Below are 19227 nucleotides of genomic sequence, written 5' to 3'. Positions count from 1 at the left end.
ATGTATATGAGGTTGCATCCAAAAACAACCGTGATAGAGAAGTTCTTAATGACAATTCCCAAAGAAGGTACATACGAGCTAGGGCGTGGAAGTGTTGGTCAAAGAAGACAAGGAGGGCACATTAGACGAGCTGATATTGATATTGATTCAGTTTCATCTAATTTTGAAACAATGAGTATGAGCTCAGGGACACATGACCATGACAATGAGAGGGTGTATGGTAGTGGTTGGGGATACAACCAATCAAGAGAGAATGATGCTTCTAGTGGCATGTTTAGTCACCCTACGAGTAGTGGGTCATATAGTTCCGATTTCGGACAAGCGCCACAACCTCAAACGATTAGTGGTCCTCCTTCATATGGATACTGGATGAACAACCTTATGGCCCACTACAACCTGAAACAACATTTGGACAAGCCTATCCAAGTTATGTACCTGTTGGAATTGCACCTGGATATGTTGCGTGGCGCCCAATGTATATTTGCACCAATACTCCTTGAATTGGAATCATGTTACAATTTCCACCAGAAAAATATGAGGGCCACGTTCGACAATTTCTTGACGGTGGGTTTAACTCTGTATATACTTGGGTACAATATTGTGAAGCAGTTAGGATTCAAGAAGAGGGTATGCGAGCTGAGCAACCACGTCACTCATTTATGTATTGATGCAATCTATTTTTCATATGTTTTGTAATTTAGGGCTTTGAGTATATTGTATTATGGTTAATTCTTTGCCAATAATTTGATAGTTTTCATGAAAAAATAATGTAGCTATTATGTTATCTATAAATTAAGGTAGCTATTATGTTAAAATAAAAGAAATCTCATAAATTCATAAGAACTAAATTGATCTACATTGAGAAAATGAATAAACCTACGTCGAGAAAATGAATGATAAATTGAGAATGTTGGACTTTTATGTTGTTATATGTATAGCTCGATCACTATTGTTTACCTTTCGGTATATGTCTATCCTTTTTTATGGAGTTCAAATTGGATTGGGTTGTACCGTTGTAGTATTTGGAGAGTAGGCGGCACTTTTATCGAAAAAAAAACACTGTTATATCAGTTTATGTGGGCATCATCATCTTCATTTCATTGACTCCACAATAGGTGACTTGGATTTAGTCATTTACCATTTATTATTATATATCGTCATCTCTGTGTTTTGTTTCTCAACAATTCATTACATAAAAAAATCAAGAATACATGCAAGTACATTGGCTTTATTGAGTATTGAATTATTGATCACTCTCAAAGAATTACATCACTGCTAAGTACAGTTGCTCTATTGATCACTGTTAAAGAAAAGCTGTAGTGAGTTGTCAAATCTCAAAAGTTAAAACTCAAAAGATTCCACAATTTCATAACCGACATTACCGATATTTCCTACTGCATCCGATAAATTCCGATATGAACGATATTTTGTGATATACCGATATATTGTACTGGTCACCAAAAAGATATATATTTGCGATATCTCGATATATTCAAAATATTTCAGACCCTTCAAAATTTCGCCCGACATGGAAATATTGGGCCTTGCTTAAAACCATAAATCCATCTAACATTAACACATTCAAATTTCCAATAACTCTAAAATCCCAAATGCACCAATTCAACAATTAATTACTCAAAATAAACAAATGCTTAAATAATTTTTTTTTTAAATACTTGAAAAGTAGCTCTAACATCAACAAGAAGTTGACGAAACCATGCCGAGAACATGAACCATTTTGACCTGATTCAACAATAACCCAACAATAAAAAAACCTGACATAAAATCTCAAGTCCTTAAACCTTAACCCCAAATCTCTCTTTCCACCACTACTTTTAAGAAAGAGAGAAGTTATTGAGATGAAAGGGTTGGAGATGGAGAATTGGAGATGACGTTTTTTTTTTTTTTTTTTTTTTTTAAGAGATGGAGAATTGGAGATGAATGGTTGGAGATAGGATTTCAGGAGATGGTGAATTGGAGACGGATATTGAAAGGGCATGAAGAGTGGAGAGGGAGAGGGATGAGTTACTGACGAAGAGAAGAAAAAGTTGAGAAATTGAGGACAATCAAACAGAAACCAACAAAACTACATTTTGGGCCACATACCCCCCTCCCCCCTTGGCTCAGAATGTTCGCTCCGTTCACTTGAAAAACAAAATCATCTAAAGTTATTAGGAACAAAAATGTACTTTAGGTGGAAAAAATAGTATCAAGACCCACATCACTCTCTTTTTGAATAAAGTAGTATGAGTTGTCACATCCTATCATATTTTATGGATGCAGACCATTTTGCCCTCCTATTTCTAAAACACCAACAATAACCTATATGAGTCCGGTTCCTCTATAACCGGGTACAGAGAGGAATCTCTGTAACCGTATTATTGCACTGTTAGATCTGTGTCGAGATACACAACACACAGATGTCGAGGTCGAGGTTTGTATTTCGAGGCAAATGTGTGTATTTCGAGACGATCCAACGGTGCAATAACACGGTTATAGAGATTCATCTCTGTACCCGATTATAGAGGAACCGAACTCAACCTATATTAGGGGTGTGCATAAAACCGACCGAACCGAACTGAACCGGTCAGTTTCTGGTAAGTTATATTTATTAGTCGGTTCGGTTCGGGTCATTATAATTGAAAACCTATAGGGTCGGTTCAGTGGTCGGTTTAGTCTCAAACTCGACTCGAACCGTCCCGCTATATATAATATATACTAAAATATACATATTTAATTGATTTAATTTAAAAATATTTGAAAACCGATCAGTTCGGGTTTGTTAATATTGGTTAAATCGTAACCAATTGGTTTGATATGGATATCGGTTCAGCTGGAAATTAGTTTGGTTCGATTAGTATAATCCAGCCGGTTCAGTTCCACTGAAACTGCAACTTGGTTGAGAATATTTTGATATTGGTTAAATTCATCATCCGAGTAGGAAGAGTCGGAGAAAATGAGAGAGAAGATGAACTAGGATAAAATGTCATGGAAGGATGTCCATTCACTGCAAAACACATGACAGCCCTAATTCTAAAGGCCTGCGTTGGTGATGCCCTAAGGCTCCAAAGTTGTTTTTGTTTTCAAATGAGATGGTTTGTATGCAACTCGGTGCAGCAGCGCTCATGTCTCATTCTGACTTTCCTCAATTATCAATCTGACTGGGATACAGTTGAATGAGGCCAAAGTCCAACTAGTCAAAACCAACCTAATCTGACTTTTCCATAATAAAACCGTTATATTCGTTGAATGATCTCAGTCGCCCAAAACGCAACCATAATAACAACAAACCTTTTTTCGTCTTTTCCTCCATATTCTCTCCACGTGCCTCTTTTTCCATTCAGCAACATTCCAAATCTCGGTCCACCACGTCTCTTAAATTACCCAACTACCCTCACCCTTTCTCTATTAACCTCTCTTCTTCTTGTAAGTAAGGCCTTTTTTTTTTAAAAAACCTTTTCTTTCGGGGTCGTTGTTTATCACCGGCAACTCATTAACGATGCCATCTGCTGTATCTCCTCAGTGGCATGAGAAGGCAAGTGAATTTTTCTCATCTTCAGGTACGTTTGTTAATTTTTTAATTTTTTACATATGTTACTTTTTTGTTTTACTGAATTTGAGATACTACCAGGGGTTAAACTCAAAGAAGCCAGACAAACCGCTGGACCGATTGTTGAGGAAGTAGCAAAAGATGCAAAAGAAAAAGTTGTTGATGTGGCTGGAAGAGTTGGGTCGTTGATGAAGAGCCGGTGGTCTATTATTCAGCAGGTTACACAACGACCTCGATCAAGAGAAGCCATGCAGGAACGTTTGATTTGTGCTGCTGCCTCGACTGGTACACTATTAAGGAAGGGGATTTATGAGACTAAAGAAAAGGTTTCTGTGGGGAAAATTAAAGTTGAAGAGGTATTAATCTATAATTTTCTCTTTATGAGTTTGATATTTATATACAATTCCTACTGCTAGCTTGGACTTGAAGATAATCTATTTGATGAGATACACTATATTTTTTAGGTTGCCAAGAAGACTGCACAAAAGAGCAAGACTATATTGACTAATATTGAGCGTCGGCAGAAGGTATAAAACAATGGAAATTTTAAAGTTGCATGAATGTGCATTATGCGACCATCCTTACCATGTCTTTTTTTTTTTTGCAGGGAGTTGCGAGCACTGATGGTCAGTTTTATACTCCTTCAACCTTTTTACAGTAGCTGACTGAGTTTTAAGGCTTGTTTCTCTGTCTCAGTGATATATATATATATATATATATATATATATATATATATATATATATTTTTTTTTTTTTTTTTTTATCTCTATCCTTTTCTTTTTATTGTCTTGACATTGTGGCGTCATTTATGCTATTATGCTCTAGCAGTGATCATTCATCTTGTTTTCTTATATGAATAGGCTGTTAACAAAATCAAGGAACACTGTCTAGGGTTGTTGTTTAGTTCAATTAACACCTCTAGGTTACAATCTTTGCTATTGGTAAAACTTGTGACTTGGTGAAGATTAACTGGAATGGAATTTCAATGTACTCTTATGGGCATTCGTCAATGTCATTCAGCCTCAGCTTTGATTGTTAACGCAGTATTCAGTAATCTCCAAGAGCCACATCAATTCTGTTTATCCTTATTAACGAATTGCAGACGGAATGAAAAGAATAATTATAACTCACGTTGCTAATCTCTAGGGTAAAACTTGAATAATGCTGACATGGATGATTTCTTCAAGTATCATAAAAATATTTTCTGTGTCCATGTATTTGTTTCTTGAGATTTGGTAGCTATTCTGATCCATGTATTTTTGTTTCTTGAGATTTGCTTAATAATTATTTGCAAACAAGTTTCTCAACAATGACATAGATATGTATGCTGGTGTTGAGCATATTACGGTGTTCTCAGAATATGGCCCAACATTGCAAATCCTAGAATCAGATCCACATGTGTCGGACACGCTGAGCATGGAAAAGCGTCTGATACAGAAAGTTCTAGGAATGTAGTGTCCCCGTGACTTTGATTAAAACTTTTTAACATTTTTTTTCAGAAGTAGCTTGCTTAGTTTTTATAAGTAGGTTGGGCTCCATTCCCTTGGTTTGCTAATGTTTCTTTAAATTTGATTTTTTTTCAGCAAGTTCCTTGCGTTGTATTGATTTCATGTTGTGAAAGAGTTATGTTTTTGACCTAATAGGACGTAAGACTAAATTTTTCCATTATACATTTTGGTGGATAATAAAACAATTTTTTTTAAAATGATCTGAAACCGGTCCCCAATCTGATATTGTTATATTTTATGGTTATAAAATCTGTGCATCTGAAGATTCCGATCACAAATTCATCGTCACAGACACCGTTAATATCCAGCAAATGGGTGCTCTGTGTTCATAGTAATACCATGTCGTCAGTGGTTTAAGTACGGTTTACACATGAAAATATGTGATGCAACTATGAAACAGGTAGATGTACCAGGAAACACAACGTTGTCTAACTGTGTTCAGATTTAGAGCATGCTTTCAATGTATTATATTTTTCCATAAGTTATTTTCCTATTTTGGCCCGACTCATGATTAGCAGGAAGCTCTCTTACTCTTTTTTTTTTTAACTTTTCCTAACTAAGCTATATTACTTGGTTAGCAAGTAATAAATCATTATGAGGTTATTGGCCTCCAGTTGCAATTAGTTGAATATATACTTGGGATTTTAGGGATGAAGGAAATTTAAGTCAACTGTCATTTTAGAAATTGATAACAAAAGTATGCTTATAGCATTTTAGGTTTTACAACTAGAATCCCTATTGAGAGTTGTAATGCAATTCCTTATTGAGTGTTTGGTTCGGCGGGAAACGAGATAGGGAGAAGCACTGGCTCAATGAAGTTCAGTCGGCCTTCTCTCATCTCTCTTTCATGCTTCCGCAAGAAGGTTTATACCAAATTTTGGCATTGCATCTTCTTTATTCTAATCCATGGAGACGTTAAGAAATTTTGTCGTCTTAGAATATGAATGGAGTCAAAAACTGTGTCACACATTTTGTGGTGCAATGAAAAACCCCCGTCAGGAATAGCCCTTTTATACACTGACAAGAATATGTTTTTCTCAAATTCTACCATAATTGTATCCCAATCCAATGCCTATGTTGTGGTTGGTGATGACACGACAGTCGTTAACACAAACGTAGTATCCACTCTATTATAAATAAGGCATTTTGCCTGCAGCTGTAATCTGTCGAGTTTCTAGAGATGAACTAGTGAAACTTGATTGTTGTTTGCGACTAAACTTATCTTTCTTGGGTTTATATCTGAAATCACTAGTTATTGAGAGCCGCTATTCGATAGTTTATTCAACGAGTTGAGTGTTTCATCCCCTTTCTTGCTTCTGCAAAGAGGTTTTCCGTGAGTATGTCACTTTGAGCTTCTTCAAGCTGAGTCCTCATAGAGACTTGTATCATTGTCAGATGCTAATTTAGCGTAGGTCATTTATGCGAAGCCCTCATTTTTGTTTATTACAGTGTGCTAATATTAAGGTTCATGTTTTATTCATTCTCAATCAGTATTTTTATGGGTCAATCTTTTCAGAGCAACATATGGTTTCACAAGCCACTCTTTGTACATGTTGCCTTCTGTGTCCCTGAGATACCTGCAGATCTGATACAAAAATGATCTAGAATGCGTTGAAGTTAAGAGTTTTCTTTAACTGAAAGTGAATTGCTAAACACGAAAAAGCAGCTGCGGTTCAACCATATTTGAAGTTTAGTAGTTTATTTGTATTAGATTCAAAATTGTGTAACAATTTAGAGGTATATGATAAATATTTAAATTCTATGTCTGTATTTCGTGATTCGTGAAAGTAAAAGTGTTGTAATGCCTTTGTTATTGAAATTGCAGAGAAGGGGGAGGCTGTTTTAGTTTATTCTGTAAATCACCAACTGCATCTATCTGATATCTTCCAATTTCAGTGGTGAAATTTCACTCATAGTCCCTATTTCATTTTCCTTCAGTGTTTGGAGTTCCTATTGAGGTAACTGTGCAGCGACAAGAATCAAGCAGGCCTATACCCCATGTTTTGGTTAAATGTGCTGATTGCCTCGTATTATCAGGTGATAACATGATTGACAATGAAATTTTGTTCTATTTCAATTTGTACTTTTGTGGATGGTTTCTACACACTTTCCCATCTTACACATTCCGAAAGAAGTTTCATATACCTGATAGCAATCAATGGGATTGAGATTAAAATCTTTTCTTCTATGATTTTAGGATTGAACACAGAAAACTTGTTCAAATATGAAGGAGACAGAAAGACTATTCAAATGCTGATTTCACTATTTAACGAAGGTATCACCTTTAAAAGCCTTTTCATTGGAATAGTAAGACAACCATCTTATTATTGTTCTGTTGATCTGGCAACTTTTTTTTTTCTATGTTGAAGATTGGAATGCATCATTGCCTGAGGGTGTCAACTCACTTGATGTCGCAACCCTATTAAAATGTTATCTTGCGAGCCTTCCCGAGCCTCTTACCACATTTCTGCTTTATCATGAAATTAGAGGTGCTCGTTCCAGCATACATGCAATGAGAAATATTTTGAAAAAACTTCCCAATGTGAACTACATGACACTGGAGTTCATCACTGCACTGCTACTTCGTGTGAGCCAAAAGTCGACTCTCAACAAGGTTGGTACTTTTACTTCTTTATTACCATGCATTACATACTTTTGTGCTCATTCTCGAGACGTGTCTTGAGCAAGAGTATTCCTTGGATATCTGTCATGGACTCCTTGCTCCAGTGAATCTTCTGAGAAACTTTTATTCCATTACCATATGCAACAACAGTTTCATATGGAGCAGCAATTTATTATTTATAAGAACAAAGGGTGTTCTCTTTCTTAGACCTTATTTCCATCTCTCTTCTTTTATTGTTTGTTAATTTATAGAGTAACGTTGACAATTTGTTTTCTGGTTTGCCTCTTGTCATTTACACACGCACACACACACACACACACACACACACACACACACACACACACACACACACACACACACACACACACACACACACACACGTCCAGAGACACATTGAGTGCCCACCATGGCAGAAAAACTATCATGATGTATCACGATATATATTGGACAATCTGGGATGTGATATATTTACCCGTGCTTCGGAAGCCTTCCGTTTTTCTCCCTGCAATATGATAGGCATGTTGATCATGTGGATCTGTACTGTGTTAATCAGGCCTGTTTCTCCTGTTTCGACTAGTGATCAATATGCCTGTTAAAGACACCCCTGTTACCAGCATCCAACAATTAAAGAGAGATGGTAGCTAATACTGAATAAGCCGGTAATTAAAATCTTGTTTTTCTGTAGCCACTAGTGTTATATGTTATCTATAGTGTAACAAGGAAGGGTGGGGCGAAACTCCAATTTCCATGTCATAAGTTTGGAGGAGTTAACAAAAATGGCCTTGTCAATTTATCCCAGTATCTAAATATTTCACGGGTTTTCCTTCCTTGGGCCGAAGGCTCGGGCACCCAGTAGTAACTATATATTGAGAAGCAACAAGTCTCCCTTTATATTGTTTTAATCTACCATGCCTGGTCAACTGTAAAAGAAATAGATAGGGTAGGCGTGTTGATGCTGCACATGTGTACCGGTCTGTACGGGACATTTAGCTGGCATGTTGATTTTTGACCACGTTAGTGGACATTACTTGTAATAATTTGTGGTTTTGTTAGTGTGGTGAGTGTCTTCATATAAACTACCATGCTTGGTTAACTGAAAAAGAAATAGATATGGTAAGCAAATAATGTGTGGTTTTGTTAGTGTGGTCATTATTAAGACTTGTGTTGCAGATGGATGCTCGTAGCCTTGCCATGGAAATGGCCCCTCTTATTATCTGGCAGATGGGGCAGAAACCAGCTTATTTTGATCAATTCGGCCATCAAACGTCCAGAGTATCTTCAAAGAAGACCATGGATACATCACCCACTTACAGTGCATGGGATACCCTATCAGGTGAGCATTCATTATTATAGTAACTCGCAGATTTCTTTTCAGATTTGAATGGTATACCTTCATCAAATGGGGTAATTTTGGCTTTACTAGGTTGTAGATTTTCCTTCTTTACTTCTTATTTTCATTTTTGTTTCTTTAGAAGAAGATAATGATATGGACGCATCCTCTGCCATTCCTTTGGACGACGGCTTGCCCACTGATTTCAGTGCTATTGAGGTTGTTCAGTGTTTCATCGAGCATCATAATGCAATTTTTACAGATGCAAATGAGACCGTCTGGAGATAATTTTGATTGATTTCTTTCTAGGTCGAACAAGGTCGGTGTAACTTCCACAAGCGAAATCTATATATTCCAGTATTTATGCAATGGTTTTATTAGTTATGATACTCAATATGCTGACCATATCAACGTGGGAAGGTGTAATCTATGAGCAGAAAATGGAACTCCAAACAAATTCAAATGGACGGTAGTTTGAGGTGTAAATAGATTAAATTATGTTGGATATCCGCCCAAGACTTATAAATCTGTAATTACAAAAATCTGAAATTCATGGTTGGTTGTACCTGGAGGCTTATAAATTCCTAATTATTGTGATTAAAGGGAATTTGGTGTGTATTATTCTTTTTGCTTGTAAAGTTTAGAGCATACAGGTACTTATTTTGGGAGGTTGGATGACCTGGCAGTGCTGTAATCTGACAATTAGAACTACATGAAGCTCGTGTACTGGGTTGTTATTGTTTTAGTCGTGTTCGCTTTGAATGTTGGAGACTTTTTCTTTAAAAAGAACAGTGGAATGTTGATTTTGTTTTAAAAACACTTCAATTTCAGTCATTCAGACGATAATTAAGAGCCATTATTGATATGAGCTTATGATCCAAAGATAAGATTTCCTTTACTGACAGTGTCCATATATTGGGTAGAACAGCCTCGGCCACTGCCGACTGGGCTTCCCTCTAAAACCAGGAGGAGTTTTAAGGTACCACTCGGCTGATTTTGAACATATATTTTTTTGTCAATTAAGTTGAAGAAATAACCAATAAAAGTCCAGTAGTCCTAGAAAAAGAAATTAACGGGAAGAACTGCCACACCAACAATGTGCCAATGCAGTGAGAGCCGACAAATACTCCGTACATTTTCCTCCAATAGGATACACTTTGACAACACCACACCAACTAGCTTGAAAGCGGCTTGATGTGGTCATAATCCAAACAAACAATCACCATAAGCGCAAGAATATGCCATTACACTATACAAGTAATCACAGCTATCTTCCTAAAAGATGCCTGTGGACTTGTACAGTAAAAACAACAGTACTGCATTAAGTTTTATTAACACACCATTAACAAATTACCACTCAGATGAACTAGGAAGCGATTCAATGTAGTCAAACATGTCCGTCGGGAAATCATCGAAAAAGCTGTCTGGAGTTGCTGCTCTCCCTCGTTTTCGACCGCTGCTCTTTAGTCCTAAAAATGGCAGATTGGCAGTATCTGGTCCAGAACTGCCAAACATGTCCAAAAGGTTAGCATCTCCAAGCCCAGGAACAAGGTCTTGCCTATCTTGTAAGAGTGGGAGGTCTAGTGTAGTCTGGGGAAGTTGAGGAAACGAGAAATGAGGTTGAGGCTCAATGCATGGTTTCTTCTCAACTGGTATAAACTCAAGTTCAGGAAAATTTGGTTCCAAACTAAGCAAGTTTGAGTTCATCAGATCTGGTAATGGCACCATCTTGATCACTTCAGGATTTCCAAAGTATGAAGGCTGACATGGCTGATTCTTTGAGGTTGATTCTTGTTCTACTGGAAATGAACTCTGCCTAGAAGTCTGGAAAATAAAAACGAATAATCAAACTTATTATTAACAATCACAGAAACACATAGGTATAACTAAAAACGTATGATTCGTCTTTTACAAGTGACAAATGTTACATTTGATATCATTTACCTCGAACTTAGTCACTTGACGAGACGCAGTGGCTTTTCCATTGTTTTTCTGTTGCGTAGGCGCGTTCTGCAAAATCCTTGCCAACCTCTTCTGTCTTGTACTCCAGAAATTCTTCACATCATTATCAGTTCTCCCAGGCAAATATGTTGCGATTCGCGCCCATTTGTTCCCAAATTTTGCCTGCAAATCAATCACCACCTTCTCCTCTTCCGCTGAAAATTTGCATCCACTATATCCCCACAAACAAAAATAAGCCAGTTCAAAGTAAGTTCCTCATTAATAATAACAGTAAAAAGTACTGCAAACTACTACTCTTAGAATCCAAAAGGGACAGTTAAAAATTTGTTTGAAATGTGGGTTGCTTGAAATTTAAAGACATGCATGCAGCATGAAGCAATTCTTGGAAAACATGCATGAGGAACTACTGATTAAGCATAAGAAAAGAAACACATTATTTGCTTGACACAATTATATAGTTGACTATATCGTCAATCTCTAAGCGTATGTAACAAAAAGAGAGAGAAAAGAACAAAAATGCAAAATGACTTACGTCTTTAAATCAGGCTTAAGCTTATTAACCCAACGAAGACGACATGATTTTCCAGTACGTGGCAATAAGCCTTTGGATCGAATGGAGCTCCAATCTCTAGGACCATGTTTCTTAACATAAGCCATCAGTATTTCATCTTCTTCTGCCATCCATGGTCCTTTCCTCATTACCATTTCTTCTCTACGTCCATAATCCATTTTTTTCCCACAAAAATTCACTTGAAAAAAACTTTCCTTTCTATAACGTGTTGGAATTCAAACTACAATGTGTTCAATTATGCTTTATAACTGACGGTTAAAAAACGGTTACTGACTTACTGACTTACTGCCCACTACCACTTAGTGGGGTAGTAGGCATGTGTAGTGCACGTGATTGAAGTCAGGCATTTTGCTTATGTGTTTGGTTAAGAAGGCGGAGTTATTTTGATTATAAACCTCCATGGCGTATGTGATAACAATATGCTACTATATGATGCAGTCGTGGCCGAGTGTTGGATTGCTTGGACCGAAATTCATGGGCTGTCTGTGATAGCGGTACAAAATTGTAGTAAATGTTCAAAATTGTCCATGTATAGGCTGAAGTGGAATTATGGAAGTGTCAATAACTGAGGGTAACAAAGGAATTTATGATTAGGCTTTTTCATGGACTGTAATGCTCAAAGTCATGTACGGAAAGGCCTAGAACCAAATCTTTTGGCCCAGAGCCGGCCCCGAGTTTTAAAAGGCCCACTGCAAACTCCCTAACATTGGGCTTTTTATGTTGAGGACTTCTAGGGTGCGCAGGGTGTACCCATGTGCAGGCATGAGAGCCCTTGAAGAAATCACTCTTCATTCTCAACCTCCATCGCCCTCCTCCTTCACCAAACAAAAAAAAAAAAAAAAAAACACTCTCCACCCTTAAATAAGAGACAGGAGCCGTGCCCTTTTTAGATTGATTCGGCAGGCACGAGTTCTTCGATCTAGTAAAGGTGTATAAGACACTCGAGATTATGGCTCCTGGTGATAACATAAATGTTCTAAAGGAATTGTTCTTATTGGTTACAAGCCTGATGCAGAACCATTTCTTTCTATGATGTTGCAAACATTTTGTGGATTGAAGTTGTTTGAACTGAGAAATAAGGCAAGGATATTTGTTTCACAGGGTAGAACAATGATGGATTGCTTAGATGAAACCAAAACCTTGGAATATGGGCAAGTATTTGTGCAAGTTTCTCACATAAACAATGAGCGGTTCAATTCATATATGCCTTCATAATTTGTACCAATGAATCAAACCAATGCAATTTTATTTGTTGCTAAAATCCCTCATCTGCATCCAGGGGATGTGCGCTTGCTGCAGGCTGTCAACGTCCCAAGTTTGCACCATATGGTGGATTGTGTTGTATTTCCACAAAAGGGTTCAGGTGAGACATCTTACTAATTTCAATCATTAATTTATTTGCTGCTTAGGTGTAGTTACTCCATTAAGTTCATATTGTTTCATTTCTTAAAGAATTCATAAACCATTTTTATGGATTTAATCTTGTGATTCCTATAGACAGTCTTCTGTGTGATCCTTTAATATTTAATATTGCATGATGTATGGTACTGTTAAATATGCAAGACAACCCTGATCCTGGGTTTGATATGAACCATTGAGCCAGAGATCACTACCGACTTGGGTATCACTACTGGCTCAATCAATGGCAACTAGAAGAAGAGAAGTCTGAAAGGTGGAATGTCATACTCTTAATTTTCACCTTTAAGGTTATTTTAAAGTATTCTTTTTATGAGAGGGGCTAAGCACCCCTACCTGTTTGTAAATTCATATTGACCCTTCCCCTTTTGGATTCAAAACCAAATCATACAATAAGTTTCACCAGCACAAACAACCACAACGTTCAACAGATAAAACTCCTACTAGTTCCACCAAGACATACATTATAGGCAAGCAAATTCTTCTACATACTTGAACTCTTTGTAAATATACATTTAAGACCCATTGTATATACATTTTCTTTGTTTCGGGCATTGGAGACTATGGAGTGGTTAGCCTCATAGCTCATGTATATACATTTTCTTTGCTATCGAGTGTCTCAACACAAAATTTAGGAGATGGATCTAATGTGGATATAATTAATATGAATCTTTGGCCTTTAGTTCAGTGATTAACCTACTTATTATTCTACATTTCTGTTTTACGTTTCTTTTCTTTTTGCTGGTTCTCATAGGCAGAGAGTAAAATCGCCTGAGACAGAGAACTCTAAGCTGCACATGTGAACTCTAAGCTTTTCTGGGTAATTCAAATGTGCCTACAAACAGTTCTTAGTCGCACTAGTGAGGTATGGTAACAATATCCTTACTTGTATTGCTCATCATATGGTGAATGTTTCTCAGTCCTCAGTTCTCTAAACTTGTTGCTCATCATATGGTGAATGTTTGTCTTTGTCTAAGGATCTGTAAGCTCAAAAGGGTAAGAGTGCTCATTATTTGAGAGGTTGATGGTTCGAATCCATCTGGATCTACTTCTAATTAATTTCTCTTCAAAGTTTGTTTTCGCTTCAGTCTGTTTCTCTTCAAAGAGATGCGACTGCCTCTTATATTTCACCTTGTGATTCAAGTGTTTAAGTGTTCTGAGTTTGTACTGTGTTTTCACCTTGTGATTCAAGTGTTTAAGTGTATTGAGTTTGTACTATGTTTTCGTTTGATTATAGAAATTCATTGTCAAGCCTAGAAGTAATCGTGGAATATTGCTGGTACATTTTGGTAGCATGTAGATCATGCTGGAGCTGCCTCCTCATTAATTGGGGGTACATTTTGGTATCTAGAGCTATTGATTCTTGGACTAAGGATGGCTTTGGTTGGGCAAGAGAACTATGTGGGAAATTTTAATAAGTTAGTCTAGACCACCACTGTGGAAGATTACTATGAACAATTCGAGGAGTTGAAATCACTAATGGTGACCAAAAATAAACACTTTAGTGATGAGTATTTTGTGTTGAGTTTCTTGAGTGTCCTTAAAGAAGAGTTGCGAGCGTCGGTATAGATGTTCAGACCTACTAGTCTCAGCCAAGCATTATATTTATCCTGAATGCAGGAAAATGCATTAGATGCCCAATTTTAAAAGGCCTAAACTAGTTCAAAAACAATTCCCATCCACCACATCTTATTTATCAAATTCCTTATTACCTTCAAAAATTCCAATTCCACCTGACATGAACACCAAACAACATATCTTTTTCAAACTTACAAATACTGAAAGTAATTACAACAAATCAACCACAACCATACCACCAATTAAAAGATTACTTGGATCATTTGATCACATCTGAAGGGGTAGCAGCAAACACCTCCATGATCGGCATCATGATAAACTGGCCTAAACCTACTACATACACTAAAGTAATTGAGAGGGTTCTTGGGACTCACTGGATACTATAGAAGATTTGTCAAAGACTACGATAACGTCAGCAAACCCCTCATCGAGATGTTAAAGAAGAATAACTTCAAATGGAACCCAATCGCAGAAAAAGCTTTTGAGGAACTTAAGACCGCAATGACTACTACACCAGTTTTAGCACTACCTGATTTTAAACACCCCTTCATACTTGAAACAGATGATTGTGCTAGAGGTGTTGGAGATGTACTAATGCAACGCGGAAGACCTTATTGCCTTTTTCATCAAGGCCTTAGGGCCCAAGGCATTAGGGTTCTCGACTTATGAAAAAGAGTTGCTCGCAATTGTCATGGCGGTTAACAAGTGGAGATCTTATCTTTTTGGGCATCATTTTGTTATACATACAGATCAACAAAGCATAAAGTATTTCATGAAGCAACGACTGACTACCTTACTGCAACAACGGTGGCAATTGAAAACATGAAATTTAGAATCTAATTAACATTAGCGATCCAGATTTAATCATTTGTTTAGCTAAGCATATATGGAAGAAGAATGACGTATATTATTTTTCAAACAACATCCAAAATTATGAACATATTATTTTTTTTCTACACAAATTTAAAGTGATCTGAAACAATTACATTAAACTTGAGAAAGAACATTGGCTATGTTATTCCAAGGTCTTAAAGTCTACTGCAGTCATAATAATAGGGCAAAAGCTTCAACAAATGTGGCCTCCTACCAAGTCAGTCTGAATCACTCAGAATCACATGGACGCCCAAATGATTATCTCTGCAAGTGACAAGTGGAAATGCATCAAAGCGAGACATGAAATATGATTTCCACTCATTTGCAATTTCACGATGATGTTTTTCCCAAAACGTCGCGATCTTTGGCATTGGACAATTTGCTTCCAAATTCAACTTTAAAAAGTGGTTTGGAACACGCCCAATACCAATGACTTTATAGTCATTCTCATTGAATGCTGACTTTAATGGTAGAAAAGTGTGACAACTTGCCATTGAGAAATACACAATCGCAACGCTATACTTTGACGCTGCAAGATAACCATGTTCAGGTAGCAACATCCATTTTTCCTCAGGAGCATCATCCCTTAAAGTGTAATAGACTTCCCACACAACGAGTCAAATTTTCATGACTAAACATCCGTATATACTCTTCCTTACTTGCGTGCAACTCTCAAATTAGATTAGCTCGTACTTGGACCCAGCCCTCCTCTCCATACCCCAATGCCATGGCCAAGGCCCTAAATCCATAGTTGTCATCTCCTTTTGGATCTTAAATATCCAAAATTAAAGGTTGTAGAACATCTGGAAAGTAATCTAGATAGCGATAGAAGGAGCAATCACCCTTATCATTAGCATACTCAACCTAAAACAATAACAAATAGTTATCATGGTGCTTGTAATAAGTAAAATGACTATTATGTGAATGCACCTTTTTTGTTGTTACTGTTTTGGGTATTGGCTAAAGAATCTCTAACACACATTGTTTCAAGGGCATAACAACATCTCACTATGCAACTATTTTTCTTTTTATTGATATAGTTTCTACTTAATCATAAAAACCTTAGCATGAATATACCTTCTTTTTTGCTTTCATTGTCTCCTTCATCAGCTCAGGAGTGATAGGTAAAACATCTTTATATCTAATAAATGGCATGGGAGTATGCTCTAATTTTACTATAGCTTTCATGACAAGTCTCATGTCAGGATCATCGACAAATTTATTTGTTGATATTTGCACCTCAACTCTATCATCAATTTTGTTGATATGGGACACTAAACCTTCAAAAGTTTCATCAAGATACAATTTCATTGAACATAAATCTAGCTTCGCGCCAACCACCTCCTTCAGTAGTTTTTCCATTGGAACCTGAAAATCAAAACTAAATAAAGAAACAATCATGTAACTGACATGAGATGTTTGTATTACAGAGTGCTTCTTATGTACCCAAATCTCATAAGCTACACCATACAAGAAAGCAATTATTTTGTAGAACAATTAATGACAGATGATGCAGACCATAATTCAGAGAAATGAAAAAATACATATGATAAGTCCTCAAAAAGTGTAATTTAACCCTCGATTATGCCTCTTGTTTAGCCATCTTAGTGGACTAATAGTGTTTGTAAGTTATGTTTTATGATTCTACAGGTGAAAAAGAGAGTTTTGTAGAATATTAGAGAACAAGGGGTAAAACGGAGCAATCCAGAGCATTAAGGATCACATGGGATGCCCGTGGACAATCATGGAGAAGGCCAAGGAATTGAAGCTATTAAAGATGCAACTTGGACCTATTTTAAAGCCTATTTGGAAGCCCAAGGCAAAATGATTGGTTACTTGGACCAAAGCCCGCAAAAGAGGATAGAAAGATAGAGCAAAAGAGGGAAAATCGACTTCTGCGTCTGGACGCACGATCACCGCGTCTGGGACGCATGGATCATGCATCTAGATGCAATGCTCGAGTCTGGGACGCATAGATCATGCGTCCAGACACAATGCTCAAGTCTGAGACGTAAGGATCGTGTGTCCAGACGCATGAACCAACACTGTAGCCAATTCTTCTCAGTTTCAGAGATGAAGTGGACTCTGAAAGAAGTTGATTTGTATTAGGAAACAAATGGCGATTTGGAATTCTTCTAGAACTCAGTGTAAACCCTATAAATAGAGGACCTAAGTGTCTCATGTAACTCGCGAATTCACTTATACTCTGGTCTCCAGAACTTGAGGCAGAGAGAGATTAATAATAAAAGATTTGGTTTTCACTAGTCGAGTCTTAATAAATTAGTCTTTCTAGTTTGATACTCTTTGACTCTTCTTCTTCTCGTTCTTCGTGTTCTTCTTTCTTTATGGAAGGCTAATCTTCTCCTTCAAGGGAGGAGATGAAGCCGGTGCTTAAGGTTTAATGATTCTTCTGGTTCATGGTGTTCTTTAATCAAATTAGTTCTTTATGTTTTCAGTTATTAGTCCCATTGCCCACACCAGGGGATGGAAGTATAGAATAGGGTTTATATTTTGCAATATTAATATCATGCTAGTGTTCTTTACTTTTCTTCTAGTAGTATAGTTCTTTAGAGTTAGAGAAGTATTCTTTGTGTTGCCCTAGAAGGGGTAGCTCAGGGAGTGGTTGCCTAGGGGAAGTATTCTTTGTGTTTGCCTTAAGTGGTGATTCATTGAATGGCCGTCTTATTAGGAAGTACTCCTTGATGTTGCTCTCGGCAATACATTGAATGGTTGCCCGAGCTTACATAAAAAGAAAGAAGATATTAATAGCATAAACATAGGAACAACCTTAAGTAGAATTAATTGTTAATGATGTTTCGTCCAAGAGGGCATCGGTACTCGCTCGATTGCCTAATTGTAGTCTACTTGTGAGAACAACCATGAAGCAGAAGGTCATAGATCAAAAATATTGGTGGATTATAATCTCTTGAATTCCCTCTCTTATAAATTCTCAATAGTTTAGTTAGTTTAGTTTAGTTTAGCATTAGAATCTAAAATCTCTACAATCATAGTTTTTAATCCCTCAAACCCCTTTTCCAGTCCTAACCTTCACACAACATACACTTAAAAGTAGAACGATACCCTACTCATCCTTTACTTATTGATGGATAATTAGGTTTTGATACGCTTCTATTTTGTTTAACGACAATCATCCATCTACATCATCTATCTACATCATCCACACACCATCTCATACACACAAAAAGAGGCAAGGTCAAATGGTGCCGCTGCCGGTTTAAGTTGTTTATGTTTAACATTTTCTTTCAAGATTAGAACTTAGGATCTTGCGGTAATTTTAGCCGTATTATCCATTCTTTTGAGAAAGAGAGAAACTTGAAGGATATCTCGAAGACAAGATCTACCATCTAGGTTAGTCGAATCTTCATTCTTTTTATTTAATTCTTAGTATAATTGCATCTTAGTTTAGTATTATTGCTTTTTAGTATAATTGCATTTAGGACCTTTTCAACAATTGAAGTTGTAAGCCAACACAACGAAACATCAAACTCTAGTGTTTCTTGTATGAATCTTGACAAACGGACTATCGTCTGTGGCCGTGGTACTTAAGCAATCCAAGTGATTCACCATAACCCTAGAAGAGACAGCTTTAGACAACGGGAGAGATACTAGTTGCAAAGCCCAACCCAGTTGAAGGAAAGTAGTTTTGCATTTTAGTATAATTTAGAATAGTTGTATTTTATTCAAGTATAGTAGGATAGTTTTTCGTCATTTTTGCATAGCATTTTCTATTGTATGCCCCGTCGTCCATATCATCGTCCGGTAAGAACACAACAGTGGACAAGGTTTAACAACCGA

The 19227-nt window shown here is 36.9% G+C and overlaps 2 protein-coding genes across 3 annotated transcripts; one reads left to right on the top strand and one right to left on the bottom strand.

Annotated features, from left to right (window-relative positions):
- The first annotated feature begins 3401 nt into the window (after positions 1-3401).
- Positions 3402-9629, top strand: LOC147494349 (small G protein family protein / RhoGAP family protein). 2 transcript variants are annotated; one of them, XM_086568577.1, is made up of 10 exons: positions 3402-3560; positions 3632-3906; positions 4015-4077; positions 4158-4176; positions 6997-7095; positions 7256-7333; positions 7428-7672; positions 8852-9014; positions 9154-9230; positions 9321-9629. In XM_086568577.1, exons 1-10 carry the CDS (start codon positions 3500-3502, stop codon positions 9390-9392), a joined length of 1152 nt encoding a protein of 383 aa, XP_086424703.1. In that variant the 5' UTR covers positions 3402-3499; the 3' UTR covers positions 9393-9629. The 2 variants fall into 2 exon arrangements, with proteins under 2 accessions (XP_086424703.1, XP_086424704.1); XM_086568578.1 differs by having other exon boundaries at positions 9154-9520.
- Positions 9630-10002: 373 nt separating this feature from the next.
- Positions 10003-11755, bottom strand: LOC147494348 (putative transcription factor MYB58). Its single transcript, XM_086568579.1, has 3 exons — positions 11506-11755; positions 10956-11184; positions 10003-10835 (listed from the first exon to the last, which is right to left on the bottom strand). Exons 1-3 carry the CDS (start codon positions 11700-11702, stop codon positions 10362-10364), a joined length of 900 nt encoding a protein of 299 aa, XP_086424705.1. The 5' UTR covers positions 11703-11755; the 3' UTR covers positions 10003-10361.
- Between the last annotated feature and the right edge of the window lie 7472 nt (positions 11756-19227).

Source organism: Coptis chinensis, chromosome 6 (genome assembly GCF_015680905.1).
Source record: "Coptis chinensis isolate HL-2020 chromosome 6, ASM1568090v1, whole genome shotgun sequence".
Lineage (NCBI taxonomy): Eukaryota > Viridiplantae > Streptophyta > Magnoliopsida > Ranunculales > Ranunculaceae > Coptis > Coptis chinensis.
This window is presented reverse-complemented; position numbering and strand designations above follow the sequence as displayed.